The sequence below is a fragment of the Centruroides vittatus genome, unplaced genomic scaffold (assembly GCF_030686945.1).
Source record: "Centruroides vittatus isolate TY-2023 unplaced genomic scaffold, ASM3068694v2 contig_1477, whole genome shotgun sequence".
NCBI classification, from domain to species: domain Eukaryota; kingdom Metazoa; phylum Arthropoda; class Arachnida; order Scorpiones; family Buthidae; genus Centruroides; species Centruroides vittatus.
Window position 1 is genome coordinate 784,636 of NW_027120916.1, and position 15,411 is coordinate 800,046.

Below are 15,411 nucleotides of genomic sequence, written 5' to 3' on the forward strand. Positions count from 1 at the left end.
GGCCCGTTAAGCCTTATATACGGCCCGCGGCCTTGCTAATTTCTTTTCTAAAAACCAATGTTTCTAACATCTTGCGGGGTTTAAAACAAAAGTCTGAATTTTTGTTTTCTAACTGTTTACGTCAGTCTAAAGGCCCGGCAATAAAAGACCTGTTTTGGTTTACCGAATAATAAAGAATACGGTCCGTGTCTGACATACAGTACTGTACAGTACAGTATTAAGTGCATTCGAATTTGAGATCTCTGGTTTAGAGGTTATCACGACAAGATTGGCAACACTGTAACAGATGTTTATGTGAATATGGCGGAAAACGTGGATACGTCTTCACGTGGAAGTTGTAACATTAGTGAAACTTCAGATAGTAAATTGAGAAAAATTCTTCGCAAACAAAAAAGATGCGAATCAATTTTGGAAAAGAATGAAAACGTAAAATGTGTGAAGTTTCCTACAAGAGTATGATTATTATATGTTTTGATTTTTCTGAACATTATAGTGTAGAAAGTAAATTAACAACTTGGTTCTCTTTAATCAAATTACGCGATAGTTCAATCAGAAGGTTCAATGTAATTGCAATCAAATATTAAAACAACACACGTTATTTTAATACACGTGAAATATAATATATGCACATTGTTTCGTAATTTACAAATAGGACATAGTTTATAGTTCATGTATAAGTATTAATTCTAATTATATTGAGCCTTCTGACTAATCAGGATAATTGTTGTTTTAGGGGATAATTTAAGTAGAATTAGGAGTTATGTATATGAGTATACAGTAGACCCCCCTATAACACGGTAGATACGTTCCGTGTTATATGAATCCGTGTTGTACGAGTCCCTTAACTATATGAGCCAATAACAGCTAGGCACATGTGCAGTTTAGGGGCTATGGCTGTTTGAAAGGTTTTCTTCCATAAAATTAATCGATTCTAGAATAATTTGACTCAACATTTCCAAATCACGTATAATTTTTTGGGAATAATCCATATAAATTATGCTATAAACGAAAAATTGTTGGATTACTTGCCGAATGTGCACCGTTCAAAGACACCATTGCCTAAGCTTGTTTTCGTCGCGGAGTGACTCATCAAATGGCAGATGCGTTTCCTGATAAGTTATTCTTTCTGCAAAGAATTCGCTGAACTTTGGAGACATCATTAATAGAAATATAATTTTTATGGCAGTTGAATAATACTGTAAATGTTTTGTTCACAAGAACTGTATAAAAATTTATCAATACTTTTCCGCCTAAACTCTCCGTATATACGCCTGGTGCTGGACAGTGGCAAGTAGTTTGGCTGCTCGTTCACTATTGGTCCAGAATCGACCAATCCTATCACGACACAAGTCAGCGATGGCATTTTACCATGTTATACGAGTCTCTTTTAGCGTGTTATATGAACCCGATCGCAGTTTTTTCGCCATGTTATAGGGGGGTCTACTGTATTTACAATAGTTTGAAAGGATTGAGAAATAATTTAACTTGTATTAGTATACTATCAGATTGTGTAATATGATTTCTATTCTGATGAAAACTATAAAAATTTTTATTATACATATTCTTTCCAAGCATTTACTCCATTTTAATTTAAAATAAAATAAATACCTTGCTTTTACTATTTAGGGATTTCTTTATTGTAAATAATGGTCTTTAAAGTCTGATTAAATGTTTTTCAAGAAAACTACTTCTCATCTTCAAATTGATTTATTCTATTTTGGAATTTCAATGGTTTCAAATAATTACTTTATTTTTGAATCATTAAATTGCTATAATGAATGAGAAAATCAATTGATAAAGCTACTGGTGAACTTCTCGGCACTCTTGCTCACCAGTAGTTAGTAGGAAAAAGTGAGTCTTAGTTTTCCTAGTGTAGTGCACTTATTCAGAGGATTTAATTTCTATTTTCACATTTAGAGTTTGCTCATAATGTATTTCAAATTCAAAAACTCCACTCAGATGCATGTATAAGAATGATGTACTGAAATTATAAATGTTTATTGAAATGTGCTTGCCATGCATGAGAAATACATTTCTCTTCTTTAAATTAAGACGTCCTCCACGTTGGTCTGCTTTCAAAAATTTAATTGCAATTTATAATGTAAGTATATCATGCCTATATACACATCAGATTGGAGTTTTCAAATTTGAAATATATCATGTTCTTCAGATGTTTCCATTACAGTAGAGCATCGATTATCCAACCCCCGATTAACCGACTTATCAGTTAACCGACTGCGTTCTAGTCGGCAAATTTAAATGTCCGCTAGTGATGTGGCGCTACAATATTTGGTTACGTCATGGCTACTTTAATAATATTTTTGTTAAATTTTTGCATGTTTTAGCTGGCAGCACTGGCTCGACCATGAAAGAGAGGCTAGTATTTAAACCAGGCCCAATACACTATACTAATAATGTATTTTTTCATACTTTTCGGTTATCCGACCAACCCCAGTCCCCAATTAAGTCGGATAATCGATGCTCTACTGTATTTTGAATAATAACTGAAGATGATCTTCAGGAAAATGTTTGTTTTATAGTGAAATAAAGCTGCTGGGCTAGATAAAGGTACTGGGGTTATTTATTTATTTGTGAAGTCCAGTTTTGTGAATATTTGACTTTTACAAATTTGAAAGCTGTGAAATTATATTTTTATTATTGCTTTCTAGTTTATTTTTGTTGGAAACCATGGTCTTATTTGTGGAATTGGTTGTGAAGAATTGATAACAGCATTTGAACCATTTGGTAAAATAGAAGATATTATTTTACCTCAAAATAAATCATATTCTTTTATTGTCTATACAAAATCTGAAGAAGCAGAAATGGCAATGAGAAATCTCCAAGGCGTAAAATTAGAGCATATGAAACAACCGTTATATTTATCTTTTGCAGATAAAGGTTAGAATTCATATAATATAGTAAATTATTAATATATGTGTTAATAATATAAATTTCCTGGTAATGAAGAAAAATTTAGTGTGATTGTGATTTATGTGGGTGCTGTATACATACATACCTGGAGTGTGCTCATAAACAATGATTTATATAAATTAACATAATTTATTCTTTAAACTTTAAGTAAATTCCATAAACTTTATTTCAGAGAAAGCTAAAATTGATTATGTTAATTATAAAAAAATTATTGTAAGACTTTGTATTTTATAAATTGTATATGTACAGTACATGTATTTATTAAGTAATTTATATGAAAATTTTTAATATTCATATTTAAAAATTGTTTGCATTATTTATGCATTTATCTAGGTTTGAAAGTTTGTTTATTTATTTTTTAAAAATATTTTTAGTTCCAAGCAACCACAAGCTTTTTAATAATGAGAATTTTCCTCCTGGATTAATTCTTATTAAAGATTTTTTTACTGAGCAACAAGAAGAAAAAATACTTCAGTGTATCAAATGGAATGATTCAGGTAAGTTTATAAATATATCTGATATTATAAAAAGAAATATATACAATTAAATTTTCATAGTTTACAATTTCTATCCATAATTTAAATATATATTACATTTCATTATATGTAAATATTCAAGTCTACACATGCTTTGTCTTTTAAACTTTTGACATGTAATGGTATATATTATACCTTTCACTAAAAAAGTATACTTTATACCAAATGTTTAAAAAGATATATATATATATGCCATCTAATATTTTAATACTCATTGATTGAAATGTGTGGTTTGATATTGAAGTTGATTATGAAATGCATGAATGACCAAGAATATAATATAACATTTAATAACTCATTCTAGCTATAGTATATTATGTAACTAAGAGTTATTAGAGAAAGTAAAAGTCCTTTGATACCAAAATTATGATTTAAAAAAATATTCAATGCTCAGAAAAAATTTTCTAAAAATTAAAAGAGAGTTATTAGAGAATAGAATCTTAAAAAATCTTATTAAAAAACACACTACTATTAACAAGAGGACCATCAACCCTTGCTCTTCTTGAATTATTTGATATATTAATATGTTATAGTACAATTATTTGTCTAATAAACAGTGAAGTAACTTGTCAATGCACGATGGTTTGCAAGATATCAACATTGAAAATTTTCTGTTTTGATTATATACTAAATTTGTAAAAATCAAATTGCAGGTATGTGTAGTTGAAAGAGTAAGATATGAATCACTGGTTCGCATGCTGGATGTCGTAGCTTTGCACCTTTCTTTTTTCCAAACTTTTTTAAAGCAATTTTTTCCTGTAACACAGTCGTGCGAATTATTTTATATATTAGGTCAAAACATGTCATTTTATATATAGTCATCATAAGGTAGTTAACTACACTTGTGTGGATGAATCATTTGCATTCAGAAATGATAGATATTATAGTAAAAATGCAATTCATAATTTGGAATTAACCACTTTTCAGAAATTCAGAAAAATTACGAAATTTCCTTTAATTTGCAAAGCAGCATATTTTAAAGTTGATTCTATAATAGGAGACTAGTTCTAAGATTTTCATTTTGAAACAATTTTTATTAATTATCTTCTTAATAATTCTGTACTTTGGAAAACAGGCTTATTTAACCCATCTTCAATAAAAGATGGCAAGCTGTGAACATTTTTATGTTAGGATATATATTTGAGTGGTAATTTTCTTAGAAATGATGGAAATATATTAGTTTTTACTCTATAAAATTTTTATTATTAAATTTAATTTTTTCAAAATAATATGTAAAATTCTGTCAAATAACTTATAAATTTAAATTTCTTAATAAATCAGAAATGTTCTATCTAAAAAATTTTTAGATTCACAGCAATTGAAACATAGAAGAGTAAAGCATTTCGGATATGAATTCAAATATGGAATTAACAACATTGACAAAAATGATCCTCTGGATGAGAAGATTCCTGAAATTTGTCATCCATATCTAGCAAAGCTAATTGAAGAGAAGTACATAAATACAATGCCAGATCAGTTAACTGTAAATTATTATCTACCCGGACAAGGTAAATTTTAATAAAATTTACATTAAAGTTTAAAATAAAACACTGGACTGAAATACAGAAAATGAAAATTATTTTCACTGCTTATGTATGCACTCATTATTATGAAATTTTACTGAAATTTAATTTATATATATTACTATTTGAAATATTTACCTTAAGCTTTTAAACAGATTTATATAACTATATATTTATGTTTTTAAAAAGAATTTTTTTTATTCTATAAAAATATAGCAAAAGAAATTTTAACAAATGAACTTCTTAACATATACTGGATGAAATATACTTCTTCACATCAAAAAAACCTTTAAAATCCAGTGATGAGTATTTATACGACTGCTAACGTTTTCAACCCTGTCGGGGTCTTCCTCAGGCACAGTTCAAAGGAGATTTCAAATACAGTTGGAACGGAACAAACAACCAAAGCGAATGTTATTCAAATTTGGAATCGTAGAATTAAAATATAACATTGAACATTATGCTCGTGGTGAGATGTCGTGGAAAATGGAACATTATGCTCATGGTGTTTTGTTGAGGGAATGCACACCCACAAATGACTTCGCATCGAGTTATTTCAATTTATATTCACCATTTGGCAAACGTATTTGAAATCTCCTTTGAACTGTGCCTGAGGAAGACCCCGACGGGGTTGAAAACGTTAGCAGTTGTATAAATACACATCACTGGATTTTAAAAGTTTTTTTGATGTGAAGAAGAAATTTTAATTCAGATCTTTACACTGTATATGTAACTAATTTTTTAAATGTTCAGTTTTTTAGAAATTTAAATGAACCTCATTCTTAACTTGTATTTATTTCCTATTTTCTTTGATTACATGTTTAAATCAGTGCATTAATTAATTATCATAGTTTTCATTTTATTTACTTAAATGTAATTTTTTACTCTGTAAAATAAAATCAATTCTTTTTCCTGAAATAAAATACTATTTTTGTTTTATTCTTTAAAAATTTTATAAAACATTTAAAAGCTTTAATATTAAAACATATGAAATTATTTTAAATTAGGTATACCAGTCCATATTGATACTCATTCTGCTTTTGAAGATTGTATTGTTGTATTTAACTTGGGATCTCAGGTATTACAATATATAATTTATTGTTATAATTCTGATGCATATACAGGAGTCAGTCTGAAAAATTTTTAAAAATTGCCAGCTATTTTGCCAGTTTTTAATTTTTTCCACGACTTCAAATTATTTATTGTCATTACTAATTGCATTACTAATTAACGCAGTTCTAGTAGCCTTATCAATTTGGAATCTGGAAAGCAAAATTAACATGTTAAGCTGTCACTTAGAAATAGGAATCATTTTTTAATAATTCCAAATAACACATTTGGTCACAATGCTTAAACAGTATTTCACACCTTCTGTCATATCCAAATTTTTTGCTTTAGCTGAAGCATGCTTCATGATTCAATTTCATTCTGAATGTCAAAATAAGTGGACTAAGGTTTTTATCATCAATATTGTATATCACTTGTATCACCATTTTAATAACACTATTGCCAAGTGGCAATTTTGTTGCTATGCAGCTCAACTCCTGAATGTAAACAAAGAATCATGTCATTCCTTATCTGCCACAAGTTAATTCTCTTCAACATTTTGTAAAATAAAATAAATGTTAACATTATAAAATTTGATTTATTTTTGAACTTTGAAGAAGCTTTTCTTGCCAAGAAGCAAAATGTACTTTTAATTAAAGAATCTCTATGTATTGTGGTTAGTGTAAAATTATTCCTTTTGATTTATCCTCTACAAGATGGAGTAAGGAAATTAATTCAATAGTTACAATAAATATTGTTTAAGATTAAAAATGTCTTTTAATTAGATAAATTTATAATATCAATATTTTTATCAGCAAAAAATAATCTTATGTTTAACAAGAATATTAATAATGTATTAAATGTAAAAACTTTGTATCCTATATATTATTTAAGTACAATTTATCTGTTAAAAATTACTTCATTTCATAATAATAATTCATTGTCCATTTATTTTAAGATAGTCATGGAATTTCATCATCCCAATGGCTGTCATGTTCCAATATTGTTGCCAAGATATAGTGTCTTAATTATGTCAAAAGAAAGCAGATATTTATGGAGTCATGGGTTTGTAATTTCAATATTGTAATACTTTAATTATAATTAAAACAATAATTAGATTTTGAATATATAAAGATATGTTTATTAGTTTAAAAATAATTAATTATTTCAAATCTTAAAACATGATTTAGTTTAATTACATTATTATTATTATTATGTAGCATTACACCAAGGAAAATGGATGTAATTCCTAATCAGAATGGACTCCTTAAATCAGTTCCTAGAGGTGTTCGAACATCATTTACATTTCGCATTGTTAGGAAAAAACCTTGTGATTGTGGTAAAGAATATTTTATGAAGTTAAACTTTTTTTCTGTTAATATTTATTATTGACCAGCAAAAGCCTCTGCATACTAGAATTTTAAATAAAATGCTCAAATCATAGCTTGATATAGGAAGACTTCCACACAGTCTTCTACTAATTATGAATCTTAAAATTTATATTTTCTTATTCATGTTTGTACAATAATGAAAAAGAAATATTGAAGAAAAAGAGAAAATATTTAATAAACAAAATCAAGAACCTTTTTACATCTTGACAGAATTCTAAAGAATTGAATTTTTGCCATTACTTTTCAATGTATTTCCAATGTTTAATTTTAAAAATCATAGTATATAAATGTTAAAATACTACGTTTTAGAACAGTGATTGGTAGACTAGAAAAATTACAAACCACTTCAAAAATCATTAAATATTTGTGTGACATATACATGCACACATATTCATGCATATCTTTGTGTGTATATATATAGATACACAAGACCATAAAGTATCAGCATTTATCTAAAATACTATTCCAAACATTGACTTCATTCTGCAAATTGCTTTTTGTTAGCTAAAGTAAGTACATAAATGATTTATGCACACAAAAGTGTAAACATGAATTAATGGTGGGATTGAAAGCAACTTGTATACATACTAATCATGTTAAAAATAAGTAATATTTTGTAACTAAATTTATTGTGACTCTGTCAATATATTTTTAGAAAAATAAATACATACTACTAGATCAGTGATTCTCAAAGTGGGGGTCGTGAAAAATATTTGAGGGGTCGCTGAAGAATTGATGCCAGATCAATTATTTTTTTCAAATATTTTATAAATTTACTATGGATTAATGTTTAGAAATAATAGAAATAAAAAATATATAAAATAATTTTTACTTAAGTAAATTGCACATATAAATAATAAAAAGAATATAAATATTTAAATACGAGCCTAAATATAATATTCATAAATTTGTGCGCTATTGGGGAATCTTCCGAGTTCCACTCTCCGCCTAAACTATGATAGAACAGCGTTGTCATTTGGAACGGGTTCGCTAGCAGCGTTGCGTCTGTAGGCAAGTCGACTTAGGTAGAGCGTCGATTACCCGAAAACCGATCAACCGAAAGCGTTTGAGTCGGCAAATTCGAATTTCCGCTAGTACTGTGGCACTGCAATATTTGGCTATGTCTTGGGATACTCCGATATTATTTTAGTTGATATGCGTTTTTAGCTGGCAGCTTGGCGCGACCATGAGAGCGTACTTAAGGACGCGCCAGTATTTGAACGAGACTTTTTTCCCATCGTGAGTGGTAAGTTTTGCTTGTTTTTCTGAGGACCGTGTTGTGCTAAATCGGAATGTTTTGAGACTAGATTAACTTCCGAAATATAATGTTTTTTGTTTTTATATTTTTCAATATATTTATTTTGTTTGTGAGAAAAAGAAATAAAGAAATACAGGTAATTTTAAAAAAATTTCGTTAGTTGTAACATTGACAAAAATTCAATGCAAAGTGACACGCAACGGAAAGAAATTTCAACATGAAATAGATTAATTAAACAAAAGAAGTTAACTCCTCCTGAATTTAAATTAACTGCCTCCCTCCGGGATGTTTTTCTACACATACTCATTCTTCGGGGGTCCTTTGAAATTTTTAAGTGCAAAAGGGGGTCGCGGACCAAAAAGTTTGAGAAACACTGTACTAGATAACTTCTGAACATTTTATTGACCCTAGGTTGGGAAATGCTGTTCTAGAACATAAGTATATTTGTTATCCCAACTCTGAATTCTACAAAATTATAAATAATGATCAGAGGTCTAATTATTAAAATAATTATTTAACTAATAACTATAGAACATATTTAAGAAATAGATTGCATTTTATTATAATTTTTTGTTTATAACAAAAGAATGTATAATATCTAATAGATACTTTAAAATATTTAGTTGATTTTTTCCAGTTTATTATGAACAGTGTGATTCACAAAATGACAAAAAGTAATTATTTATTTTAATAGTATTAATGTTCTTTTTATTTAAATTATTTCAACTTTTTACAATTTTTCTTTTTTATTAGAATAAAAAATGTTATAGAAGGAAATCAAGCAAAACAACTTGAAGAAACTCATGTTTTGCAGGTTTGTAATTTCTATTTTGTAACTTTTTAATTTCTATTATTCTAATTTGATATTGTAATTTCAGAAAAGCATCTGGGTAAAATAAAGTTGTTGATTGTTTGGTGATTACAGCATATGTGGATATGATAATTTGTAGAAAATTAGTGTTTTGACTGTACATGTATTGATATGAAAAAGAAACTTTTGTTATTATTGTAACATTTATATACATATCCATGTATTATCTTTATCAGATTTGCATTGATAATTTATAATTCTATACTTAGAAAACATATTAGAATCGTTTTTAACCATATTAGTGAATTATTTCTACTTAAATCATTGATTATACCTTATATTTTTCATAAAATAATTTTATTTCAGGTGTATAATGAAATAGCAGATCATTTTAGTCATACTAGATATAAGGAATGGCCAAAAGTTGCTACCTTTTTGAATTCTTTACCTTCTGGATCTCTCTTAATTGATGTTGGATGTGGAAATGGAAAATATCTAGGAAAGCATCAAAATCTTATTGAGGTATTGATATAAACTTCTTAATTTTTTCCAATATTTTTGATTATTAGTAAATCCATAATTGAAAATCAACATGATGAAATGTATTCTAACCTGTATATCAATTGATTATTAGGAGATAAATAATCAAAATAGTTAATCATTATAAAATGAATATATAATATGTATGCTAAACATATCTTTATGTTGAACTGTTTAATATAACCCAATGGATCTCAACTAGTGTGCTACAAAATTTCAAAAAAATTATTGTTAAATGTATATTTTTTCATATTATTTGTATACAGTTTATATAAAAAAACTGGAAATCTTCAACATTGCATTTCATCTAAACATATAGACGTCTTTGATGTAACACTAGCTAGCCAATAATTATGCATGCCACTAAAGGGTGAAAATAACTGGTATTACTCATTCAATGCACATATAGAGAATTGACTATTTGATTGTACACATGAAAACTATTGGAAACTGTAACTATATAATGGATAATTGTGCAATATAGAATTACATATATTTTTTATATCATGTATCAAATTTTGCTTTTCATAAAATCTCAAAAAAATTATCTTCAGTTGAATATGACATCAATTAATGAGATAATTACTTATAATTTAAAAAAAAATTAGATTAAAATATATATAATTTTTGGCATTGATCTTTCCTTTTCTATTATTTGAATTTTCTTCAATTCTAAGAAATATTTTTTCATATTTTAATATCTCTGAAATTAGAATGTGTCTTACAGTAGATGGCAGCTTTAAATAATTAAATTCAAAAGAAACTTTCAGTTAGTAAAGTTATCAAAATAATCTGTATGAGCAAATAAGTCTATTATTCTTTTAAGTCTGTTCATTCTATTATTATTTCAGTTATGTGTATTGACAATGTAGGTGTTGAGTTTAACTGAACTTATAATATTTTCAAATCATTTTTGAAAAAAGTCCAATTATGATGTAGCAGCTTTGAAAAGAAAATATATTGTATATACAAAAAAGCATAGAAATAACACTGCATAAAATAAATTAACACAAAAAAATTTGTTAACATTTAAAATAAAAGTTGTAATAAATTCTATGAATCTAATATTAAAAAATCCAGCAATGAGTTGCATAACTTTCCTGACTGATAAAAAAATAACTTGTACAGTATATTTTTAATTATAATAACAAATGGCATCACACAAATTTTATTTATCAGATTTTGTTATAAAAAATGTATATATTATTAATTATTATGAAATGGCAAAAGGCTAAATTTTGAGGGTAGTGATGAGTTTTATAAAAAATTTTAAATGCTAATAACAAATAACATGATTACGCCCGACTGCTTTTGAGGTATGACATATGATAGTCTTTTATCTCGTCACCCTCTCAACCTTTAACCATAAAAATTTAATAGCATCAATACCACTTATACACAAGAGCTACCAAGCCAAATTTCATTTCTTCATCATTATCCAAACCTGAGATATTAAGCAAAATAGATACCAACACACTCACATTCATAGAATTTTCCTTTCTATTTATTTACTTTTTTGAGTTCAGAAGTCTCAAAATGTGGAGATTTGCAAAAATCTCAGTGTGTCAGATTTGACACGATTCCAATACTTGTTATGTATACATAACAGCTGGAAAAGTAAAAGCTGCATTGACTTCATTTACTACAGACATGAAATATTGAGTACTGTAGATTTCTTATAGAAAAAAATTAGTACAGTCAAAAGAAGATATATTGCCAAAAAAATGTAAAATCTCTAAAAGCTAAATATTTTAGACATTATGATGTGTGAAAATTCAACCCTTGTTGCCTCATAAAACCAAACTGCATTGAAACATCAATTAATTTAAGTGCCATCTGCATATTTTAAAATAATGTTTATTTGTTCTTCAGTATTTTAAATCATAACATTTTCTTTTGTCTTACCAGTGATTATTCTTTATTAGTTAGTTATTTAATCGATATTTATAAATAATTATTACATAAATTGTAATTGAGAAGCAAAGTGACACGAATCAATGCAAAATTTATGGTTCAGACTGCTAAATATAATCAGGGACAAAACTTGTAATAATTATATAAACTTTTTCATGCTATATTTATAAATTTTTTTTTTGTAACTTAATATTTTAGAATCAACTAAGTATGTATGCATAATAATAATAATAATATAAGTTATGGCTAAAGTCCATGAATAGGTTAAATTTAACTTTATTCAAGTCACTGCATTGGAAAGATTGCAGATTATCCGGCTGAAGGTAAATCCTAAATTTTCTCATTTTATCCAAAATGGGGTGAAGATAAAGCCCAAATTTTAAGTTTTGTTATTGTTTCATCCATCCATTTTTGAATAATGTTGGCGTTATGTACTTGTGACTTGGATAAAGTTCAAAATTAATATATTGTTTCTTGCTTTAACCAAAAGACTTGGATAAAGTTATCATTAGATAGATAATCCTAGCTTTATCTGATTCATGGACTTTATGATAGCATATTCATAGCATACTTATGTTACAGTAGCTATAACGTATGTATAAAAATGCATGTAAATATAAAAGTAGTAAAAATCTACTCTCCTTGGGAAGCCTTGGGGATAAAGCCATAATACATAAATAAAAAGTATGTGTTAAAGTAAGCATATATTTCAACAACCATAGTAATTGTTATATAACACGTACTACTGAGAATCAAACAAACTGTTTTCAATTTGATCAATTTTCTGGAACATTTACAATCGTTCTATAATCGAACCAATATGCAATAACAAATTCAAATTTAAAACAGTTCAAACATTTGGTTAAAAAATCGAAATATATAAAAATATTTATAACAATGTCTGAAACGTTATCAATTTAAAATGCGTAAATACTCAATGAAGACTAAACATAGTTGAAAACAAAAAATAGTAAAGTAGCATTAGTTCTTCAGGTTAAGCCTTAATGCTCTCCCTCTCTCCCCACAGGGAATTTCAAAAAATCCCTTCTTAGTGTGCGTTTTCATGACGTACTCTGTGTATCAAATTTCATCTATTTAGGCTCAGCAGTTTGTTCTGGGCAATGATGAATCAATCATTCACTCAATCAGTCAGGACAAGTAATTTTATATATTTAGGTATATATTACAGGAATATGATCCGTGATTTTATAAAATTATATTAAATTAATTAATTGGAAAAAGATATTAGAAGTTTAGGTTGTGATGCTTTACATTTTCTAATCAATTATTATTATTATTAATTATTTTTATAAATAATTTAATATTGCAACGAGAAGACAAGATAAAATATGTAGTTATGTAGCTTAAAATTTCAAAATAACTTGATAAAAATAGAAGATTTGTCAAGATAAACAGAATATGTTTTCAGATTGGCTGCGACTTCAGTCATAAACTGATCGAAATCTGTAGAAGCAACGGATTAGAAGTTTTCGTTGCCGATAATTTAAAATTGCCTCTTCGATCCGGAATAGCCGACGCATGCATTTCCGTTGCAGTTTTGCATCATATGGCTACAGAGGTTTGTAATTCTGATTATATTTTATTTTCATTAATAATTATTCTCATCAAAATATTTTTCATTATAGACTAGACGTAAGAAAGCCATAGAAGAATTGGTGAGAATATTAAAAGTAAATGGCAGAGCATTGATTTATGTTTGGGCAATGGAACAAAAAAGTGAGAAAGGTTCTTCTAATTATTTAAAAGCATCCAAAGATGCAAAAATAAGTGAAACAGATTGTGAAAGGCATCAGATAGAATTTATGGGTACTAAATTACCTGTTCATATTAATAAAACTCAATTTCTACAGCAGGACATATTTGTACCATGGAATAAAGTAGATGAAAATAAAAACAGCAGTTCAGCAACAGTCTACCATCGATATTATCACGTGTTTGTGAAGGGAGAATTAGAAACACTATTATTGAGTGTTGCTAATGTTAAAATAATAGAGAGTTATTACGATCAAGGAAATTGGTGTGTTATCATTGAAAAAGTATTATGATATTTGCTAATGTAAATAGTAGTAATTTTATTAATGTAAATATTGAATGATTTTTAATTAAAATTTAATGATCTCAATCATTGTTTAGTTACTTTAACATTATTGAAGAGAAATTAGTACTGTAAATTTTTAATATAAGAGTTGCTTAATGAATTGTCAAATGTTTTTTTTAATCTTGCAAGTGAATAAATAAATTATGCTATTTTATATAATAAAGAATTGCTGAAACATGAAAAATTAATTTGAAGAGGTAGTAATGTTTTTGAAAGGACGAAAATAAAACGAGTTCAATTATTAATGTGGCAAACACACAAATACAAACATTTATTTAGTTCCAGACAGGTTGATTACAATAACATGAGAAAATACCGTGATGTCAAGCATATACTGTATAAACCACCTCTACAGTTCTAATTCGAATAGTTTCACGTTCTATTCGAGGATTAGATTTCCATATTCCAACTACAATCCAACATCACTTGATGTCTATACTCATCCTACACTCATCCTTCTATCATTGCCTCTTTTTCCTCCCCAAAACCAAAGTCGCAACTTCGAATCCGACGAACCACTCCAAAATTTCCGATTTGAACCTCTTCTAAAAAGTGTTGTTTCAACGTTTCAAAACCAAAATGCACAGAAAAGTACTGTAGTACAGAGTGGATACTCTTAGAGATGTCAATGGCGATTTCTAAAACCTGAAAAACACACAGAAAGTTTGCACCGCCTGTAGTGACCGTGGCACAACTGTGACGAGTGACACTGCGTCATAGTAGTAGCTATGCTAGACATCATTACAGCATAATTTGCTTGTATGAGATGAACCTTTTTATGAAATGTATTGAAAGAATAATCTTTTAATTTTTCAAGATGAAAAGAATAAAATGATGATAACCTATAATAGGCCTACATGCTTTTAACGAAAGGTTGCTATTTAAGAATAGCGAGGTTGAGGCCGAAGTTTTAAACGCGAAAACGTGTACGTCGGACATTCAGCGCCACATTCCTGTAAGCCTAGAAGTTTGACAATGGTGTTTGGAAAGTCAGTGGGATCATGCTCGACATTCCAAACGCCATTGCCAAACTTTAAACTTACAGGAAAGCGGCGCTGAACGTCCGACGTACACGTTTTCGCGTTTAAAACTTCGGCCTCAACCTCGCTGTTAATTTTTATGTGAATTTCAATCTCACCAAAACGAAAGAGACTACACCTCTTCCCCTTATTAATGTATCAGATTATTTAGGAGAAGAGGGGTTCTAAAAATTCTATTCTATATCCCAGCCGTACTCTAGAATTTCTTCAAAACATTACTTCGAATCAAATGCATCTCCGTTCTCCATTTGAACGGTGTTTAAACACAATAACCACTTAAAAATTTTATATAGCTATGTAT

General features: G+C 27.9%; 1 protein-coding gene across 1 annotated transcript; it reads left to right on the forward strand.

Annotated features, from left to right (window-relative positions):
- The first annotated feature begins 266 nt into the window (after positions 1–266).
- LOC136968493 (alkylated DNA repair protein alkB homolog 8-like) lies at positions 267–14,094 on the forward strand. The gene is made up of 12 exons (XM_067262475.1): positions 267–453; positions 2,670–2,898; positions 3,306–3,428; positions 4,775–4,975; positions 5,998–6,068; positions 6,996–7,102; positions 7,258–7,376; positions 9,324–9,360; positions 9,440–9,500; positions 9,864–10,019; positions 13,381–13,530; positions 13,598–14,094. The coding sequence occupies exons 1-12, from the start codon at positions 301–303 to the stop codon at positions 14,015–14,017; spliced, it is 1,827 nt and encodes a 608-aa protein (XP_067118576.1). The 5' UTR covers positions 267–300; the 3' UTR covers positions 14,018–14,094.
- The last annotated feature ends 1,317 nt before the right edge of the window (positions 14,095–15,411 follow it).

Bases quoted from the DNA above. Each gene is read 5' to 3' on its own strand.
- LOC136968493 (XM_067262475.1), top strand. From the start codon at position 301: ATGGCGGAAAACGTGGATACGTCTTCACGTGGAAGTTGTAACATTAGT. The intron at 454-2,669 runs GTATGATTATTA...ATTGCTTTCTAG, and splicing joins GTGTGAAGTTTCCTACAAGA to TTTATTTTTGTTGGAAACCA. The intron at 9,501-9,863 runs GTTTGTAATTTC...ATTTTATTTCAG, and splicing joins AAGAAACTCATGTTTTGCAG to GTGTATAATGAAATAGCAGA.